Source organism: Anolis sagrei, chromosome 4 (genome assembly GCF_037176765.1).
Source record: "Anolis sagrei isolate rAnoSag1 chromosome 4, rAnoSag1.mat, whole genome shotgun sequence".
NCBI lineage: Eukaryota > Metazoa > Chordata > Lepidosauria > Squamata > Dactyloidae > Anolis > Anolis sagrei.
The window spans coordinates 226,316,392-226,337,967 of NC_090024.1; the positions used below are offsets into that span (position 1 = coordinate 226,316,392).

The 21,576-nt window shown below is 39.3% G+C and overlaps 2 protein-coding genes across 2 annotated transcripts in view; both read left to right on the forward strand.

Moving 5' to 3' along the window:
- CASS4 (Cas scaffold protein family member 4) overlaps positions 1–14,405 on the forward strand; it is a 32,911-nt gene extending 18,506 nt beyond the window's left edge. The window contains exons 3-7 of the mRNA XM_060772071.2: positions 2,056–2,166; positions 4,098–4,247; positions 5,576–6,916; positions 9,214–9,294; positions 11,849–14,405. Of these exons, the coding sequence (XP_060628054.2) occupies positions 2,056–2,166; positions 4,098–4,247; positions 5,576–6,916; positions 9,214–9,294; positions 11,849–12,253 (2,088 nt within the window). The 3' untranslated portion in view covers positions 12,254–14,405. The remainder of the gene's footprint in view (positions 1–2,055; positions 2,167–4,097; positions 4,248–5,575; positions 6,917–9,213; positions 9,295–11,848) is intronic.
- Positions 14,406–17,222: 2,817 nt separating this feature from the next.
- Positions 17,223–21,576, forward strand: part of RTF2 (replication termination factor 2) — a 61,870-nt gene continuing 57,516 nt past the window's right edge. The window contains exons 1-3 of the mRNA XM_060772070.2: positions 17,223–17,352; positions 20,654–20,748; positions 20,842–20,935. Coding sequence (XP_060628053.1) covers positions 17,284–17,352; positions 20,654–20,748; positions 20,842–20,935 — 258 coding nt within the window. The 5' untranslated portion in view covers positions 17,223–17,283. The remainder of the gene's footprint in view (positions 17,353–20,653; positions 20,749–20,841; positions 20,936–21,576) is intronic.

Here is a 21,576-nt window from a genome sequence, read left to right on the forward strand (position 1 = left end):
GATGTTGGGAGTTATAGTCTTAACAAAGAACTTTTCTAAAGTTCTCATCAATTGTGGGTTATTTGAAACTGCTACATGATAATGCTCATGAATTTAAAGTTTGCTGAGGTCACACATCACAGTTGTTGCTATATAGAACAACTGTGTCATAGCAATTCATCACAACATTTATACATACACACATACTTAAAGAATGTGGGGGATGAACAGCCCAGCTGAGCACAGGAATAGAAGGAGGGTAAACCCAAATCTTATAGAGACAGCTGGCTTTGTGATGATCAGCTGCTCCTTTGGCAGCTGAGGAAAGTTGGTCTCTGTTTAGGAATTTAATTCAGAACATGGCTGTATTAATGTGTTGTCGAAGGCTTTCATGGCTGGAATCACTGGGTTGCTGTAAGTTTTTTGGGCTGTATGGTCATGGTCCAGAAGCATTCTCTCATGAAGTTTCGCCTGCATCCTCAGAGGTTGTGTGGTCTGTTGGAAACTAGGAAAATGGGGTTTATATATCTGTGAAATATCCAGGGTGGGATAAAGAACTCTTGTCTGTTAGGGGTAGGTGTGAATGTTTCAATTGGTCACCTTGATTAGCATTTAATGGCCTAGCAGATTTCCAGGTGTGGCTTGAAAACATTCACACCTACCTTCAACAGACAAGAGTTCTTTCTCCCACCCTGGACATTCTACGGATATATATAAACCCAATTTTCCTAGTTTCTAGCAGACCTCACAACCTCTGAGGATGCCTGCCATAGATACAGGCAAAACGTCAGGAGATAATGCTTCTGGAACATGGCCATACAGCCCGAAAAACTGTATTAATTTTATATCCCTCAATCCCTCAATCTGGCCTTGCTTTCTCAAAAATTTCAAAGGTAAAGCAATGGCTTGGAATGTCTGCCTACTCAAAATGAGCCCATATATCCAATACCATCCAAGGGTACAAAGATATAAACTCAGATCTTTTAGAATTTTTGGAAAATATGTGAGATCACAATAGTCTGGTCTTAGGCAAACATTGTTCCATCCTATGAAGGAGGAAAAAGAAGGATTTGAGCTGACCTGCCATCCTCAATGTTTGTATCAGGAAAGGTACTAGAACAGAGGTCACTGAACAAGATGATTAAAAATGTTGTGTAAGAGCTACAATGGTTTCTCAAAATCAAGTCATGCCAAACTAATATAATCTCTTACTCTGATAGATCAAGGGAATGTGTGGTTGTAATATATCTTGATATCAGTAAGCCTTTCAATAAGGCCCCCTTAAATTCTTTTGGAAAAGATAGTACAATATATGCTAGGTGATTTTAGTATTAGATAGATTTGTGGAGAGCCACTGTGGAAACCAGGACACTGAGAGACCAAGTCCCCACTTGGCCATGGAAACATCATGCTCTCTTAGCCTCAGAGGAAGTTGATGATGAACCTCTAAATCTTCTGATTTTGTTTTTACGGTTGTGTAACATCCTCCTTGAACTCCTGACCCCCTATTGGAAACGCTTCTGTGTGAGAAAGAGAAAAGGGTTAGGGATTAGAGTGAGATGAGCCTGCAGTTGCATGTGGCCTCACAGAGTGGGAGAAAAATGCCACGAGATAGGATCAAAATAAGATAGGATCAAAATCTCCCCTTCTAAAAATTGTAAAACAGGTCTTTTTTGCAGCTACCCGCTTTTATGCAGAAGACATAGACTTTCTGTGTTCCTCAGACAGTGGTGTAAAAATCCTTGATTTGTAGCAATAATTCATATGTCCACTCACATTCTTGTTTCATCCCTGTCTGTAGTCAGTTCCCACATAGAGCTGTACACACTGGTCCCTCTGGCCGAAAGGTATTTGCATGTAATTTTCAAACATGATTGTTGTTATTTGGGTGCAATCATGGTGCGAAGAACAAATCTGCTTGCTTTCAAGACAAAAACCGAACATTATAATCAAGTAGCAAAAGATTAACTGAAATCCAAGAAAAACTGTTTCTTTCAATTCCTGAACACAAAAATGTTCACAGAATGCATATCTTCATTTTGAGTTCACAATTTCTCTTTGATCTCTTTTCCTTAGCACCTCTTTACTCTCCCAAGAGCAACCTGGGCTTCAGCTTCTGCACTGGAGAGAAAAAGTGATATATATGATGTTCCATCACCACAGCATCGTGCATCTCTCTTTGCTCAGGTGAGTCCCTCTGTGTTAACAAAACTCTCCAGCAGACGACAACAGCAACATTCTAGAAATCATTACCATCCACTCTCAGTTGACCCCTTTGTGGATCCATGATCAAGACACCTGCCTTCCCCCCATATAAAATAAATTGCTGATAAAAGTGTTCAAAGGGGATACTATAAATTAAAAAGGTACAAAAACTGCAATTAAGTTTCATTTTACAGTTTTCCTGGCACTCAAGGGCTAATGTCAAAATATAATGTGTTAAATACTGTGCATTATACTATGGGTATAATAACCTAGGCATGGGCCAACTTGGGCCCTCCAGGTGTTTTGGACTTCAATTCCCACAATTCCTAATGGCCTACCAGCCATTAGGAATTGTGGGAGTTGAAGTCCAAAATACCTGAAGGGCCCAAGTTGACCCATGCCTGGTATAACCCATCACAGGGTGCATAGACTATGGAATCCATGCATTTTAACCCCACTTTAACTGCCATGGATTCCTTAGAATTGTAGTTTTACAAAATCTTTAGCCTTTTTTTGCCAAAGTTTGTGGTGCCTCACTAAACTACAATTCCCAGCATTCCATAGTTGTGAGCCATGGCAATTAACATAGGGTAAAATTGCATTAATTCTACAGTGTAGACGCATTCATAGATAGCAATATGAGTTTTCTGGGGGCTTTTCTTGCAATAAAATAGCATATCTGACACATAATTATTCAACTAAACTCAACAAGTAGACATGTTTACTTTATATGCTGTATTTGTTTTTCCAACAGCCAAAAGTAGCTAAACTGAAAGATTTATTTATGAATGGACACACCTCCAAACAGTAAACTATGTTTACTAGGGATTAAATATGAAGGCCATACTGAAAGTAATGCCTACCAGATCATGCTTAGTTTTTTTAAAAAACAAGACTTAATCAATTATATACATGTGTAAAGTAATGCTTTGTCAAGAATTCAAAAAACGTCTCCACCAATAGCAATGAATTTATGCCACTCATGAAATCCACTTTGGGGAAAAAATTGGGCACCCCACTTTCCAGTATTTGATAACATCATCTGCTAAGACTACACCACTGAAGCATAGACACCCTACCCAACTCCATCCACACCCCAGCAGAGTCTTTGAAACTGAAGCAACAAATTAATAATGCCCTGCATATTGTAGTTTTACTAGCTGAAGTGGAGATTTCCACACAGACATTTCCTCTTGCCCAGGGCTGCATACACTGTTAAGACTGGAGAATTCACACCCGTTAGTTTCCCAAGTGGAGATGGCTTGTAACAAATGGAAACTATGTCATTGGGTTTTTGTGGCAAGATTTATTGTGATGGAGTTTGCCTTTGCCTTCTTCTGAGGCTGAAAGTGTGACTTGCCTTAGGCCACTCAGTGTGTTTCTGTGGCCAAACAGGGATCTGAAAAGCAACATCACAATTGGGTTTCAAACCACCACACTGCACTGTCTCTCTTTAGCAAGCTTACTTTGCTAAATTCATATTTGAATCCAGAAAAAAACCTCCTGAACTGTATTTATTGAGCCATTCTGCCATCTAGTGACTATATTCTTTTAGCACACCGTTATAGCAGTACATATAAATGTGTAAGTCTAGAAATGTTAGTAAAAATTGGGTTGATATATCCACATTCAGGGTAAATATGACACCTTTGCTCGTATCAAAAAAGGAACCATCTCTTCTCTGAATAGAGTGGTGCAAGGTGAGAGCTCAGGGCCCTTCCATGCAGCCCTATATCCCAGGATATCAAGGCAGAAAATCCCACAGTATCTGCTTTGAACTGGGTTATCTGAGCATTAGGTAGTGAGAGTTGTGTCTGCTCTGATGTGCACCAATTAAAAGAAATGTGTAAATAATTCCTGACTGCATCACTGACAAAATATAGAGGCTGATTTCTTTTTAAATGTTTAATTAGGGTCTCGCCACTCCTCCTTCCTCCAGAAAGGGCTCCAGACTATTTCCCTCCACAGAATATTGCCTGGGGAAAGCACAGCAACTTTATGACATCCCATTGAGCCCGGAAATGGCACAAAGGCGCACTTGGCAAGAATCTTCATTGGACAATGTAAGTGATATAGGTAAATACATTCCTCTGAAACACCAAAATATTCTGGGCATAGTCAGCAGAATATCATTTGTCAGGGCTAGGTCATTAAACTTAAATCCAGAGTTGAACAATGAGCACTGCGAGCTAAGGATTCCTGCAGTAAATAGCAAGACGCAAAGCAAGATGTTTAAGGCTCGTGGTTTTTTTGGTGGGGGGGGCGGGGTGTTTGTTTTTTTGTTTTGTGCGGACTGACCAATACAAGTTTCTCACTGGGGCTGATGCTGCAAAGTTAAACTGCAAGACAGGACAAGGCCCATAAAAGTGAAGATAGGGCCCTTCCAGACAGGCCCTATATCCCAGGATCTGATTCCAGGTTTTCTGCTTTCAACCAGATTATATGAGTCTGCACTGCCAGATAATCTGGGATAAACAGAGGACCTAGGATCAGATCCTGGAATATGGGGCCTATCTGGAAGGGCCCATAGAAGTGTTCCCCCCAAAACATGAAATCTTTTATCTCATTGTGGACTTCAAGTCATTTTTTGCCTATTGCTATCCTATCACTGCATTTTCTTGACAATATTTTTTGTGGGGGGATTGATGTTGTCTTCCTCTAAGGCTAAGAGTGTATGGCTTGGCCAAGATCTTTCAGTGGGCTTCCATGTATGGATTAGAACCTTGGTTTCCCGAGTTGGAGTCTGATGCTCAGAACAGTACACCATGTGTGATACTAATGCCAGTATACATTCGTGAAATTCACGACATAATATGTTTACAGTACTTCCTTAGTGGTTTTTACATGACATCTTTCATCTGGTTAAAGAGATAGCTGATGTTGCAAGTTTAACTGGAATTAAGTTCCATTGACTCAGTGGGTTAGCTTTAAGTACAAAAACATTAAACTGGACTGCAAGTGATTGGACTGATAGCTTTCTTTACTTGTCTGACTCTCTCCTGCTTTCTAATTTTCATTTGAACAGAATATATATATATATATATATATATATATATATATATTCATGTTCATGTAGTTATTCATTTCAGTTTGCAGGTGATTTTTAAAAGAGTTTTTTCTCCTACTCCACAACCTTTAAGTTCCTCGAAAACTCACCAAACTTCCTCTTTTTGTGTGTTTACTAAGTGCATGATGTTTCACTCTTTATAGTTGCTTTCCCTCTGCATTCTAGCTTACAATGTTTATCTAGAATTTTAAAAATTATATCATTTGGTTATATATATATATATACACACACACACACACCCGCACACACACATTACAGAAAAACACAAATTATATTACAATAATAATAATAATAACTTGCATTTTTCTTTCTGCTTCTCTCCAGGTATATGTCATTCCCACAGGAGTTTCTAAGGATCTTGTCACAGGAAATCATTTGGCTCACTACAATACCTTACCAAACCTTCGGAAATCCGAATGGGTCTATGATATACCTGTGTCACCTGAAAAATCAAAACAAGCTACTCAGAATCATTCCCCAAATAGGCATGTGCTTTATGATATACCACCAGTTAGGCCTGATTCAGGAATGCAAAAAATCCCATCTGTCTACAATGAAGACAAATTAGTGAATACAGAAGCATACGATATTCCACCCATACGAAATAAATTAGCTTCTCCTATGAGTCTTCTTTATGACATACCATCCACACATGATGCTTTAGTGCAACATCAGAATGGCCTTCCTTCAGATGCTCTTTCCTCCAAGACCGAAAAGGAGAACCACCAACAGACTGTCTATGATATTCCAAAAGGAATGCCTGTTGCTTTGACACAAAAGAAAGAAAATGCACATGGTGACAGATCTGAAGATAATGTACACAATTTCCCTCTGCTGTTGTCCACAGATGGCAGATTAGATCAAGACAGATTGTCTGTCTCAAGTATAGGCAGTAGAACCAGCACCATATCGACATTATCAAGCTCTTCTACTGAGTCCTTTTCATCTACAGCATCATCATCAACTCTGTCATCATCTTCAGAAGAGTCCACTAAGAAAAGTACCATGGAGCTTGAGGTGGCCATAGGGACTCTAACTAAACTACAGCACAGTGTATCAAGCTCAGTGGCAAGCCTAATGATCTTTGTGAGCAGCAAGTGGAGATACCAAGAACATCTAGAGGGAAACATTGAGGAAATCCACAGAGCAATTGATCACATTAAGGTCTCTTTGGGAGAATTCTTGAACTTTGCTCGCACCATCGAAGAAAATGCTGCTTCAGGCTGTGATAGCAAACTTCAGGCAAGGATTAAAGAGCAGCTGAATAACCTCACAGGCTCTTTTCAGATACTGGTGGAAACTAGGGATGCACTGAATGATTGCAAATGGTCACTCGACCTTCTAGTAATTAAGAAACCTCAGAGTAACCCAGATGACCTGGATCGTTTTGTTATGGTGGCTCGCACCATTCCAGATGACATCAAAAGATTTGTCTCCATCATCATAGCTAATGGGAAACTACTTTTCAGAAAGAACTGTAAAGACAAAGATGGGAAAGATGAAAGAACTGGTGGAAAGCAAAAACTATTAAAACACACATTGGAATGTCGAGTAGAAGATGAGTCTGTTCAAAAAAGTATTTTTGATAAGCCAAAGGAAAATAAACCATGTTCAGAGAAGCTGAGGGTTGATGACACTGAAGATTGTGATTATAGCCGGATACAGGTACGTGAGACTGGTATTGCAGCAGGGACAAGTACTGGTAAATGGTTTGAGATTGAGGGTAACCTTTTCTCAAAGAAAAGTGGTTGAGGCCCAGATTCAGCAGAGACATGCTTTCAGAAATATTACTCTTGATGTTCCCTGGTTAAAAATAAAATTACAATGCTCAATAGGAAAATGGGAACAAATTGTTTTTTAAAAAACATTATAGTAGAGGCTAAAGCAGTAAAAACTGAGCATCTCTTGTCCAAAAATTGGAGATCCTAAAAAATCTGACATTGTTCACCTGGGTAGATGAGATAGTGACATATCTGCTTTCTGATTTATTCCAAAAATTATATAAAATGAGTGTACTATATTACACATAAATGAATTTCCTGTTTAGACTTGGGTCTCATCTCCTCGATATCCCATTATACAGTATAAAAGGTAAAGGTTTCTCCTGACATTAACTCTGGGGGGTGGTGCTCATTTCCATTTCTAAGCCAAAGAGCCAGTGTTGTCCATTGACATCTCCAAGGTCATATGGCCAGCATGACTGCATGGAGTGCCATTACCTTCCCGTCGGAGCGGCACCTATTCATATTTGCATGTTTTCAAACAGCTAGGTTGGCAGGAACTGGACTAACAGCGGGAGCTCACCCCGCTCCCCATATTTGAACCACCAACCTTTCAGTCAGCAAGTTTAGCAGCTCAGCATTTAACCTGCTGTGCTACCAGGGGAACCCCTATTATACAGTATGCATCTATGCAAATGTAGATATTCCCAAAAGGAAAAAAAATCATTTCTGATGCCAAATATAATGGATTTAGAAGTCCTCAACCTGTGTTCGTGATGGTACCTCTCCTGTAGAATTTGGGAAAGTTACTTTTCAAGAGTCCACTAGCCAGCATTGCTATAAGCTCCATTATTTCTTCCAGCTGTTCACCAGTGCACAATAAGTGTGCATGATATGGGGACTTAAAAAGCCAATGTGGATGGGTTGAGTTCCTTTACCAGTAATTCACCACCATGCACACACAGAAATTCCACAATAACTAACCCTAACGGTAAATTACACATCTGGAGAATTTTACCTTGAAAAGCCTATGAAGAGGCAAATCTTTTCCAAGATATTCTCAGATCTTCAGCTGGCTTTGGAATGGTTTGGATGTCTGCATGAGCAATAGGGTCCCCATCAGAAGCCCTTCCACCGAATTTGCATTCCATTCAAGACAGAATGGCTAGCCCAGTTGTAGTTTTCTGAAGGCTCACCAGGCAGTTACTCTGATGTCATTTTTGGTACCAGATAAAGATTCCCAGGCTTTTCAATTGAAATGGATCTGCTCTATCATGGCTGGGTTTGTTTTGAATTCTACTCCCAGCCATTTCCCTGGTTTTAGTGTATTTTTAGATGTTTTCAATATGTATAAGTTTTATTGGTGTAAAGACTGAATTTTATTAAAGGAAAGTAAGTCGCCCTTTTGCTAAATATAGATCATTTCTGATGATGGCGCACTTCAGGCAGGACCTTGGAAGACATAGTCAGTGATCAGAAAGACATAATTGGGAGCAAATAGACTCAAAAGAAGGGAAATATATTCTTTAGCAAAGCAGCAAGTACAAAAAGGTCTATTAAAGTATATTTGCAAAGCATCCATGCCCAATTTTTACTGTAGGAACAGGACTTGTACCAAAACAGATCATCAGCCTATATAGGACAATATTGCCAACGTTGACTGGCAAAGGCTTTCAGACAGGATTTTTGCTTAGTTACACTTGAAGGGTTGAGCTTGGGACCATTGCCATGCAAAGCATATACCCAATTACTGAACTGTAGTGGGATATTGTACTTTGTTCTTATCATGATACAAAAAAGTTCTATGGCAATTCTGTTCTGGAATATTAAAAAACAAGATTGGTAAATGCTCTTTCTGTATTTATGGATTATGGTCAGAGGCGGCTCTAGGTAGTTTTCAACGGTAAGCAAACAGTATTTTGCCCCCCCCCCCCCCCCCCCACCAATCACTGGTATATATTTTCTGTTCGTTGTGGGAGTTCTGTGTGCCATATTTGGTTCAATTCCATCACTGGTGGAGTTCAGAATGCTCTTTGATTGTAGGTGAACTATACATCCCAGTAACTACAACTCGCATATGTCAAGGTCTATTTTCCCCCAAGAGCGCTTCAAGAGTGCCCCTGGGCAAAATCAACTATATTGTAAATGCTTACTTTGCGTAATGGGTTGAGCCGCCCCTGATTATGGTCAACATTTATGTTCAGTATGAAACTGACATGGTTTTTTTTTTCTCCTTTGAAGAAACCAGTAGGATTGGAACAAGCACAGCCGTTTCCTTCACCTTGTAAGACAGAGGAAAAGAATGTCAAATTAAAAATAAAGGTAATATTATTTAGTATAGCAGTGCTCTACAATGATGACTGAATTATCTGTTGTTTTATTCCCATTAGTACATCTGTGAGACTGATTTTAATTAAAAAAAGAGAACAGTGAAAAGGAGCCCCTACAACTGTTCACAAATTGTATTTCTAAAACTATACAGCATCTGACTAGGGATATATGGAAGTGAAGAAGTTGGCAGATATCATGTTAACAAAAGGCATTGTGCAAGAAAAGGGAAAATGCCTTTTTTAAAGTCAATATCTGACCCATGCTTCATTCTGCACCATCTCATTATCAGGTCTTCAAACAAGAAATAAAATATATAAAGATTGCCATACTTGGTGTGATTGAGCTAAAGTGGACAGAAATGAGACATTTTCAATCAGATAATTATATAATGTTTTACTCTGGAAATGACAGTCTAAGAAGACGCGTGGCAGCTTTAACAGTGAGACAAAGTGGAGCAAAAGCAGTCATAGGATGGAGTGTGAAATCTGGGAAGACTTGGCATTAATAAGAGCAATAAAATTTAATGGAAAACCTTTCAGTATAACCACAACCCAAATTTATGTTCCAAGTACAAAGGCAGATTAGGCAGATATGAAAGAACTAGATAAGATCCTTAAGTATAAAGCTATATAATGGAATATTAATGTCGGAATCATCAATCTCATGGTATTTCCAGTTTCTGTGTATAGTTCTAAAGTGAAACAGAGAAGAAAGCTGATAGGAAGAGAACCTACTCATTTGAAATGAGGTGCCAGAGTTCTATTGTCACCATGGATTGCTAAAAGGAGCCATAAATGGCTTTGAGAACAAATGTATCTTGAACTCTCATTACACGTCAAAATTACAAAATTGGGGCTATTATACTTTGAGATGTATCATGAAATAACATGACTCATTGGAAATAATGACAATGCTCAGCAACACAGAATGCAGTAGGAAATGAGGAGGATGACATTGACTCAATAAGGAGGTCGGAAGTCTCTCATTTCTAAAAAACTGAAGAACAGTAACTGACATATATATGCATGCTCCTCTGCAAATAGTTTTTCCATGTGCAGATCTTACAGTTATTCAGTGGATGAGCTAGTAAACTTAATTAATAAAAATTTATTTCTTTGAATGATGTCCCTTAGAATGACATCATATATAAACTATAAAAGGACTTGATTTAATTTCAAAATGGTTATAGGATTTCTTTGGCTAAACCTCTTACCTGGAGTGGTTTAGCCAAAGAAATCCTGTAACCACTTTGTTTCCCCATTATATCACCTACAAAATCTCTTATTCTCTCTATGCTCTTGATCAAAGAAGTTGTGTCCAGGGATATTCTTTCTACTTTCCAATTTTTAAATATTTGTAGACCTGGCTTTAATCTGATTGTTTTCCAGCTTTGTAAGCTATTTCGCTTTACCATGTCAGAAGAAGGCCTTGAGAGAACTCTTTTGCAAAAATGTATAGCTGGGAGATCCACAAAAATGTCAAATTGTGCTTACCTGGTAACTTCCTGTTCTCAGTTAAGTGCTTTTCTTAGTAAATATTGCCCCACAAGGATTACATATAGGGGCCTTCCCCTTTTCTAGGCTTGTGAGGAGCTATTTTGCCATTTTAGAAAAAAAATCCTGCAGGTGGAGATAGGCAGTGAGGCAAATGTTTCCTATCTCGAACGTTTCCTATCTTGGTCTACATTGTGAAACTTTGATTATGTCAAGATTCATAAGAGTTGACTCAACATTTGCATCAGTATTTCAGCCTACTACTTTGTCACTATTGGGAAGAGGCTCGGAGTGCATCTACACCAGGTTTGCCAAACTTTGGCCCTCCAGGTGTTTTGGACTTGAATTCCCACATGGGAGTTGAAGTCCAAAACACCTGGAGGGCCAAAGGTTACCCATGCAAGGTCTACTCTGTAGATTTAATATAGTTTGACACCACTTCACCTGCTGTCGCTGTTGTAGTTTGGTGAGGAACTTTGGCAGAGAAGGCTAAAGATTTTATAAAACTACAACTTCCATAATGTCATAGCATTGCTCCACGACAGTTAAAGTGGTGATGGACAGCCTTAATTCTACAGTGTAGATACGCCCTCAGTGATAAAATGTATGTTTTCAAAGCAGATATGCTGAAGTTCAACTCTTGGTGAGATAAGATCAAGTGTTGACTTCTGCCAGAGACTTTGAAGTGTTTATAGTTTTTAATTGTTTTTATATGAATTTTATTATGTGATTTAACCTGTTTTAAAGGATGTATTTATGTGTGTTCAACAACATTAATTGTTGCCAGTTTGTACGCTGCCTTGAGTCACCTTTGGGCTGAAAAAGGAAAGATAAAATTGTGGTAAATAAATAAATTTTAACAAGTAAGAGCAAATCACAGTGGGCTAAGTGGACAAACAGCACAATCAGATTTGAGTCATCTACCACTTTTCCTAGCTGAAGTATTTCAGTTGTGATGTCATGTTATGATTACATAACTTGCCTTCTGAGAAGAAACGTTTGAGAAAGAACGGCACTCAATGTGGTTCCTGTTTTTGTTTCTCATTCTCTAGGGTTCACCACCTACAACACAAGACAGCAAGCAGGGCCCAGCCACAAAGATGGAGTTGTCCAATATCTGCAGACTATATTTTGGTGCTGTCCAGAAGGCCATTAGTGTTTTCCACCAAAGTCTTAACAAAGATCAGGCCCCTGAAGTCTTCATAGCCAAGAGCAAACTGATAATAATGGTGGGACAGAAGTTGGTGGATACCTTGTGTCAGGAAGCCATTGAGAAGACCAATCGAAATGAGATCCTGTGTGGTAGCAGCCAATTTTGTGCTTTGCTGAAGAGCTTGGCGGTCGCTACGAAAAACGCTGCAATGCAATACCCAAGTCCTGAAGCTATGAGAGAACTTCAGGATCAAGCTGATGGGCTGTCAAAGTACACACAACAGTTCCGAGCAATGATGGAATGAAGCACTGACTCGTTGGGTGTTCCTGAGGATAAGATGAACATATGTTGGCAGACTCTGAAATCTTTCTTCAGTTTGCAAACACAATCCTGTCCCCACAATCTAAGAGCCCTTTCAAGGTGCAGTGGTTCTGTTTTAATTGCCATGACAACATCCTATGGAATCCTAGGATTTGTAGTATATGAGACTAGAATTCTCTGGCTGAGAATACTAAAGACCCCTCTTTTAACTGCAAATCTGGGGTTCCATTGGGTGTTGGCAATGGCAGTCAAATTGGATTCATAGGCCATATCTGCATTTACCATTTAATGCAGATTCAAACCAGTATTGAAGAAAATAGTTTTGCTGTGCAGGTGATGACCCAGGAAATCCTGGAACTAGTTTGGAACTAGGATGGTGTTTACACAAAATACAGAGCACCGATGTGCATTAAGGTATTTTTTCATACCTTAGCGGAAGAGTGTGTTGCTTGGCTGCAGTAGTTTGAAGCTAGCTTTGAACTCCATTAAATGGTCATGCTAGATGACCATTAGTGCTGTTATCTGGTAGTGTGGAAGACCCCTTAGTATGTATGGGCCCCATCATCTTGTTCTGTTGAGCTGCAGGTCTGAATGCAAGCACTACCCGTGACAACCCAAATGCAAGTAGAAGTCTGTGTGTGACTGCAAATGTTTTTTCAATAGGGTCCACAATTGTGTAATTGTGGAAATGAGAATTGTCCTTTGCACCTTGCTGTTCCAAGAGTCAAGATATAAACTGAGGGGAGGCCAAGTCTTACTTAGGCTGATTATGACTGTTCAAATACAATGCCTTGAGTGGGGCAAAAGTGATCACGGGAGCCGAGTTTAATTTGTAGGAGTGATGGACTCTTTGTTTATTAGAAAGCATGGGTGTCAGTGTTTTCATCTGCACAAGGAAGATAATCCTACAGTAGTTCCTTGTTTCACAGGTATGTTGTAAGAATAAATATATACACATTGGATGAAATGTTTTGAGGTCTTTGGGGCTATTCAGAAGTCAGTGAGCATGTTCAGCAACAGACCTGAGTAAACTATCAAGTCTATCAAACCATTGGTTGAGATAGTCCTTAACCAGGTTGGACATTTCATCCAATGTTTTATCGTTAAAGGGGAACCTTTCACACTACATAATTGTACAGTATAACCAAGGGCCCTTCCACACAGCCATATAACCTAGAATATCAAGGCAGGAAATCCCACATTATTTGCTTTGATTATATGAGTCTACACTGCCATATAATCCAGTTCAAAGCTGATAATCTGGATTTTATATAGCAGTTTATATGGCAGTGTAGAATGGGCCTATATTGCTTTTAGATTCAATGACAATTTATGATGGAGAAGCAGAGCAGGTGCACACAGTCTTACGATCTATTCTCAATCCCTACATCTAGAATAATTGCTATGTCTGCATTAGCAATGCTGGAAATGTAAGGCAAAACTCTGTGGCATCTTTTAGTTTTGCACCCCACTAAATTCTTCAGTTGATACCACATGAAAATTCAGTGTAAGCATTTTGTATATGGACATGCTTACATAGATTGATCTTACAATGCAGATGCATCCTAAGAAACCATCAATTAGTTTTTAGCCAGTTTTTGAGAAGCAGATAAAAGAGGGCTATTCTATTATTTCTTTAATTTATATCAAGCTGAAGGGGTAGAATCAATACCAAAGTCAAACAAAGAACGTTATTATGTATTTTAAAATTAGGTCTTTTAACACCAAGTAGCAGCAGAAAGCACTCATTATCAGAAAATGGAAGTGGCAGAAGAAGAATCCCAAGAGTCAGTGAATATAATTTGGGTTATAACAGGCATGGGCAAACTTTGTCCTGCAAGGTGTTTTGGACTACAATTCCCACAATTCCTAACAGCCTACTGGCTGTTAGGAATTGTGGAAGTTGAAGTCCAAAACACCTGGAGGGCTGAAGTTTGCCTATGCCTGGGTTATAGAAAAATTGTCTAATTGGTTCTATTTCTAATGTTATAACTAGCAGCATTAGTAGTTTCTTCATTTTTAGTATCTTTATAAAGGTCTAAAACCCTAAGATTTGCTACAGAAATTAGCTTTTACACTTTCCTTGCATATGTTTGTCTTGATTCCCAATAAATAAACTAATTTATTTCATGTAAGGTTGTGTCAGGTGCTGCAAAATGAAAAGGAACAGGTGAGATGCAAATGTAAGTGGCATTGTTGAGCAAAATCCTTACCATCACATTGCAGGAGAGAGAGATGGTTGGCAGAATCCCAAATTGGATTAGTATGCATTTTGCAATTCCCAAGTGTGTTTAGCGAATATTTTTTTCCTTATTCTTCATTTTAAGTTATTTCACAATGCCCAGAGTTAGTGGGGTGGGGGGGAGGACAGACACGCAGAACTACTTAGGGAACATTTTTTATCAATATTTCCTTCTAGGTAAAGGTAAAGGTAGTCCCCTGACATTAAGTCCAGTCATGTCTGACTCTGGGGTGTGGTGCTCATCTCCATTTCTAAGCCGAAGAGCCAGCGTTGTCCATAGACACCTCCAAGGTCATGTGGCCAACATGACTGCATGGAGCGCCGTTACCTTCCTGCCGGAGCGGTACCTATTGATCTACTCACATTTGCATGTTTTCGAACTTCTAGGTTGGCAGAAGCTAGGGCTGACAGAGGAAGCTCACGCCGCTCCCCGGAATCGAACCTGCAACCTTTCGATCAATAAGCTCAGTAGCTCAGTGCTTTAACCCACTGCGCCACCGGGGACTCCATACATTTCCTTCTACCAAGGTTTTATTTTCCAAGGTGTGCGTAAAGCATTGCAGCCCTTGTCTTTATACACATGTAGAATCTGAGCATTAATAATCTTTATTTGTACCCCATCACCATCTTCCCAAAGGGACTCGGGCGACTCACAGAACCACTCCAAGTGCCACATGCAGACAATAATACATAAGTATAAATACAATGACATAAGTATAATAACAGTGCATAAAAGAGCATTGGACTAGGACTACAGAGACCTTGCTTCAATTCTCTGTTCGTTCACGGAAACCTGCATGAGTCACATACTCTCAGCTCTAGAAGAAACCACATTGATAGGTTTGCCTTAGAGTCCGCATTCACCTGAAATAATGATGATGATGATGATGATGATGATGACGACGACGACGACTCTGGCAAAGACTCTGTTACAAGCCAGTAAAGGTGGTCCCAGTGATGATCGGCACACTGGGTGCAGTGCCTAAAGACCTTGGCCTGCACTTAAACACAATCAGTACTGACAAAATTACCACGTCAGCTGCAAACGGCCAATACATCACACAGTCCTGTACCTTGAATTGGGACCGGACGATGAACGGCAGCCAGTGGAGCTCCTTAAACAGCGGGGTTGATTGCTCCCTGTAATTCGGGCTTTAAAGGTCAAAACCTATTTATTTATTTACTAAATTTATATACTGCCATTCTCAGCCCGAGGGCGACACAGGGTGGTTTACAAATGGCACAATTCGAAGCCCACAATAACATAAAAACAAAACATTTAACGTAAGTAAAATTCACTAAATAATAAATCAGTAAAAATATATTGTCGAAGGCTTTCAAGGCCAGAATCACTGGGTTGTTGTAGGTTTTTTCGGGCTATATGGCCATGTTCTAGAGGCATTCTCTCCTGACGTTTCACCTGCATCTATGGCAAGCATCCTCAGAGGTACCTCTGAGGATGCTTGCCATAGATACAGGCGAAACGTCAGGAGAGAATGCCTCTAGACCATGGCCATATAGCCCGAAAAAACCTACAACAAACTAGTAAAAATATAGATCCTCCGTGTCTCATTACTAAAATCATAATCCAATCGCATTGTCCAGTTGTTCCGAAGATCAGAGTTTGTCTGCTACACTGCATTTTGGGAAAGCTTGCTCAAAAAGCCAGGTTTAAACTTTTTTCGCGAAATGTTAAGAGAGTGGAGGCCAATCTAATGTCTCTAGGGAGGGCATTCCACACCTGAGGGGCCACCGCTGAGAAGGCCCTGTCTCTCGTTCCTACCGGCTGTTAGGAATTGTGGGAGTTGTAGTCCAAAACATCTGGAGGGCCAAAGTTTGCCCATGCCTGTTGTGGAGCTAAAACTTCCCAAGCTTCCATAGCATTAGGCTCTCCAAAAACTTTTGGATTTCAACTCTCACAATTCCTAAAACCTGGTAGCCTGTTAGGAATTGTGGGAATTGTAGTCCAAAACATCTGGAGGGCTGAAGTTTGCCTATGCCTGTTGTGGAGCTAAAACTTCCCAAGCTTCCATGGCATTGGGCCCTCCAAAAGTTTTGGATTTCAACCCTCACAATCCCTAAAACCTGGTAGCCTGTTAGGAATTGTGGGAGTTGAAGTCCAAAACATCTGGAGGGCCAAAGTTTGCCCATGCCTGTTGTGGAGCTAAAACTTCACAAGCTTCCATGGAATTGGGCCCTCCAAAAGTTTTGGATTTCAACCCTCACAATTCCTAAAACCTGGTAGCCTGTTAGGAATTGTGGGAGTTGAAGTCCAAAACACCTGGAGAGCCCAAGCTGCCCCATGCCTGGTATAGATGAACACAATGGAGCACCAATGGGAAAGGCCATTAAAATGATCTGAACTCTCCCAACAATAACAACGAGGCCCCTTCCACACAGCTGAATAAAATCCCACATTTTCTGCTTTGAACTGGGATATAGGGCAGTGTGGACTCAGTTAACCCAGTTCAAAGCAGGTATTGTGGGATTTTCTGCCTTGTTATTCTGGGTTATATGCCTGTGTGGAAGGGCCCTGAGTCCACACTGCCCTGTAGCCCAATTCAAAGCAGATATTGTGGGATTTTATTCAGCTGTGTAGACAGAGCCTCGTTGTTACTATTGGGGCCTAGCTCAGCCCTGGTTGCTAGGCTCCCTTAACAACGCTTCCGCATACGTCATCATCCCTCGCCCTTACGTCATCATTCTGCGCCTTCCCTACCCGGAAGTCTCTTTGTTGTGAAGGAACCCGGAAGTGAGGAGAAGTAGAAGAGATGGGTTGCGACGGGGGAACGATCCCGAAGAGGCACGAGCTGGTGAAAGGGCCCCGGAAAGTGGAAAAGGTGAGGGGAGAAGGCTGTAGGGTTTGTGGCCTCCAGGCCTTCTTGGTTTCTCAGGGACGAGAAAGATGCCTGTGTGTTGTTCATAGGAAAGCCTTCTTTTGCGAAATCAGCACCTCAGGAGACGTTCAAGTTTGTAGCTGTGTTTAAATATGTGAGAGGAAGCCACAGGGAGGAGGGAGCAAGCTTGTTTTCTGCTTCCTTGAAGACTAGGACGCAGAATAATGGCTTCAAACTACAAGAAAGGAGATTCCATCTGAACATGAGGAAGAACTTCCTGACTGTGAAAGCTGTTCAGCAGTGGAACTCTCTGCCCTGGAGTGTGGTGGAGGCTCCTTTTTTGGAAGCTTTTAAACAGAGGCTGGGTGGCCATCTGTCAGGGGTGATTTGAATGCAATATTCCTGCTTCTTGGCAGAATGGGGTTGGACTGGATGGCCCATGAGGTCTCTTCCAACTCTTTGATTCTATGATTCTAGGGTCCAATCTACACTAGAATTAATACAGTTTGGCACCACTTTAAACTGCCATGCCTATGGAAGCATAGGAGCTGTGGTTTTACAATATAATAATATATAGAAATATTAACATTGTAATGTAATAATACTAATATATTACATTTAATATGAATAATGTTAGATTATATATTATATATACTGCAAGTTATGATAAATTATATATCACATATACTACAAATTATGATATAGAACAATATCTCATACAATACTAATAATATAATATACTGGTAGTGTGTGTGTGTGTGTGTGAGTGTGTATACACACACATACATACAGGGTGCAGCAGTATAACTTCCTTTTTTCAAAACTTAATAAAACCCATTGTATGAATCAGAAAAAAAATTATAATGTTGGCGCATACCTAAAGTTTTGTTTTATGTAGTTTTGAAGATCAAATTAGGTAGGTGACGTCCCCCATTTTCCGTTCTCCATACACTGATTAAACCGATTTCTGGCATTTGTCATGACTCTTGCCAGCATAGCAGGCGTTCTGTTGGCAATTGCTTCCTGGATGTTGGTCTTCAAATCTTATAGGGTCCTTGCACGGTTCACATAAACACGGGATTTCAAAAAACCCATAGAAAAAAATCACAAGGGGCCAAATCTGGAGAGCCACTCCAAATCCACTCAAAAAGTAGGCCTCAATGGCAAAAGCACGCCCCTTGCTATTCCAACGCATGATGGTGACTGAACTGTGTCAAGACAAAACTTTATACTCCCGCCTCTCGAACGAGACCACTCGTGCTCTGCTACGTCTTCAACCAACTGAATGGCACGCATTTTAAAATAAGGAAGTTATGCTGCCTCACCCTGTATATAGTGGTATAATAATATAGTACAATATATAATAATATAATAATTGTACTATGTATTTATTTATATCCCGCTTTATCTCTCCATATGGAGACTCAAAGTGGCTCACAATTAAAAACACTACAATACAACTTCAAATATACAATAATGAAACAGTATGATCATTAGACAAAGATGAAGTACTTTGGCCACATCATGAGAAGACAGGAAAGCTTAGAGAAGACAATTACGCTGGGGAAAATTGAAGGAAAAAGGAAGAGGGGCCGACCAAGGGCAAGATGGATGGATGGCATCCTTGAAGTGAATGGATTGACCTTGAAGGAGCTGGGGGTGGTGACGACTGACAGGGAGCTCTGGCGTGGGCTGGTCCATGAAGTCACTAAGAGTCGGAAATGACTGAACGAATGAACGACAACATGACCATTCTATATTATTACTATTATCATTAATATATTAGTGTTGTTATATCACAATATTATTATGTATTATATTGTATTATTATGTTGTATTATATTACAGTATTATTAACATTGTGTGTATTGTATATATAATATATTATATTATTAGCATAGCACAGTATTGGTGTTATAGATGAGTATATTGTACTATACTATACTGCAATAATATTAGTAATATGTATAATATATAATTATTATATATTATTATATTATACTACTGTATATTATTATACCACAACTTGTATAATATACCACCAGTATATTATACTATTGATCTTATGTATTACATGTAATACTAATAACATTGCAGTACAGTGGTATATATAAAAACATATAATACTAATGTGCTATGGTAGGTTAGGCGGTTAGGAATATTGGGATTTGAAGTCCAAAATACCTGGAGGGCTGAAGTTTGCCCAGACCTTCTTTGCCAAAGATTGATGGTGTCTCACCAAACTAAAACTGCCATTATTTCATAGCATTCAGCCATGGTAGTTAAGTAATTATGTGCAAGAAATAACATTTGTACACATGGAGCCACTAGAAAGTAAAAACGTCACTTAGGGCTCTTCCACATCAATAAACCCAGAATATCAAGGCAGAAAATCCCACATTATCTGAGTGTGGACTCAGATAACCCAGTTCAAAGCAGATATTCTGGAATTTTCTGCCTTGATATTCTGGGATATAGGGGTGTATGGAAGGGCCCTAAGTCCATTCTGCCATATATTCCAGTTCAAAGCAGATAATGTGGGTTTTTTCCCAGCTGTGTGGAAAGGGCCTTATCAGCATTGTGATTGCCTTGCAGAAGTTACTTTGTAGTTGGGAGCATCAAATACCTCTATACAGAGTCAGAAGCTGCACTCTCTGAAGAAGCAACCCTTGGTTATTTTATTATTTAATTCTAGAATTCTTTCATCCATGCATACTGGTTATCATTGGTACTTTTAAATGATTATGGGATTGCACATAAGGTTTACTGGTTTACAGGACAAAAATAAAATTCAAAATTGTCTCATCATGGTTGCTCTTCTATCCTATTTCGGAATAAAGTTTATGACCTCTGTGTAGAAACCAACCATGAATAGTGACTTCATATGAAAAAGATTCACACTGAAATTAAGAGATAGCTGTTGAAAAAGTAATAGGTATCTCTTGAAGAAGACAAAACATTAGTTTGTAAGCTACCTTTCTACTTAAAAAAAATGCAGGCTGTACATATTCTCATGTTAAGGTGCTAAGAGAAATTGCTTGTGTCTCTAGGGCTGTATGCGGTAGTGGGCAGCCAAAAGATAAAGTGCCCTCCTATTTACAAACACACTGATTTATCTTCAATTATGGAAATAATCTCTACCAGTAAGCATTGTTATAAGTTTTAAGCTTTTCTTATGTACTATATTATGTACTGTAAGTGGTGAGTTTAAAACTAAGGTTGAATTGTAGTGGAATATGAAATTGTAGCTTTTGATAGTCAGATGAAAATGTATTAAATCTTTATGTTTTTATATGTTCCATAGGTTGATAAAAATGCAGAATTAGTGGCACAGTGGTATTACTGTACTTTGAGCCAAGAAAAATTAAGCAGGCCTATAGTAGCTTGTGAGCTTGGCAGGTAAGATTAAAATTCTTTTTTTCTTTTCCATGAAACCAAATTTCTCAGTAAATTCTTGTCATATAGTAACCTACAAAATGTTTTCTGTTGTAGGCTATATAATAAAGATGCAATCATTGAATTCCTTCTGGATAAATCTTCTGATAAAGTGCTTATGGAGGCTGCATCCCATATCAAGAGTATTAAGGTAGACTTTAAGTTTATTGTGTGCCTTTTAGAGTTCAAGTTTTGCCTCTGTGAAATACTCCTAGTTTTTGCTCTTTAAATAGAATATATTTTGGATGCATTCCTACCGTGTAACCAGGGATTGCTCTACAGTGCAACTGTATTTTAGAGGTGATCCACATACCTCCACATACCTGGAAATCGTATTATCACTGCAATCAGTGTGCTTGTGGGTTCCTGTTTTTTAAAATCTTTTTTTCCTGGACAGATACCAGCTTTATACTTTTTGTGTTTCTCATAGCTTGTCCTCATTTCACCAATACTTGTTTTTTTTTTAATGGATTTCTTTCTTGGACTGAAATATACTTAGGGTTGCCCTAAGTGTGAAACGACTTCAAGGGACAGAACACCAACAATCCTAATTAACTTGACTATCTCATCAGTCAAATCCAGGCTGCCACTTTCCATTGAAATACAGGCAGTCCCCAAGTTATGAACAAGATAGGTTCTGTAGGTTTGTTCTCAAGTTGAATTTGTATGTAAGTCAGAACAGGTACATTTTTAAGTGCATATATATATATATATATATATATATATTGAGAGAGAGAGAGAGCTAGCTCGCTCGCTCTGAATAGCATAGGGAAGAGTTAACACCCCCATGGT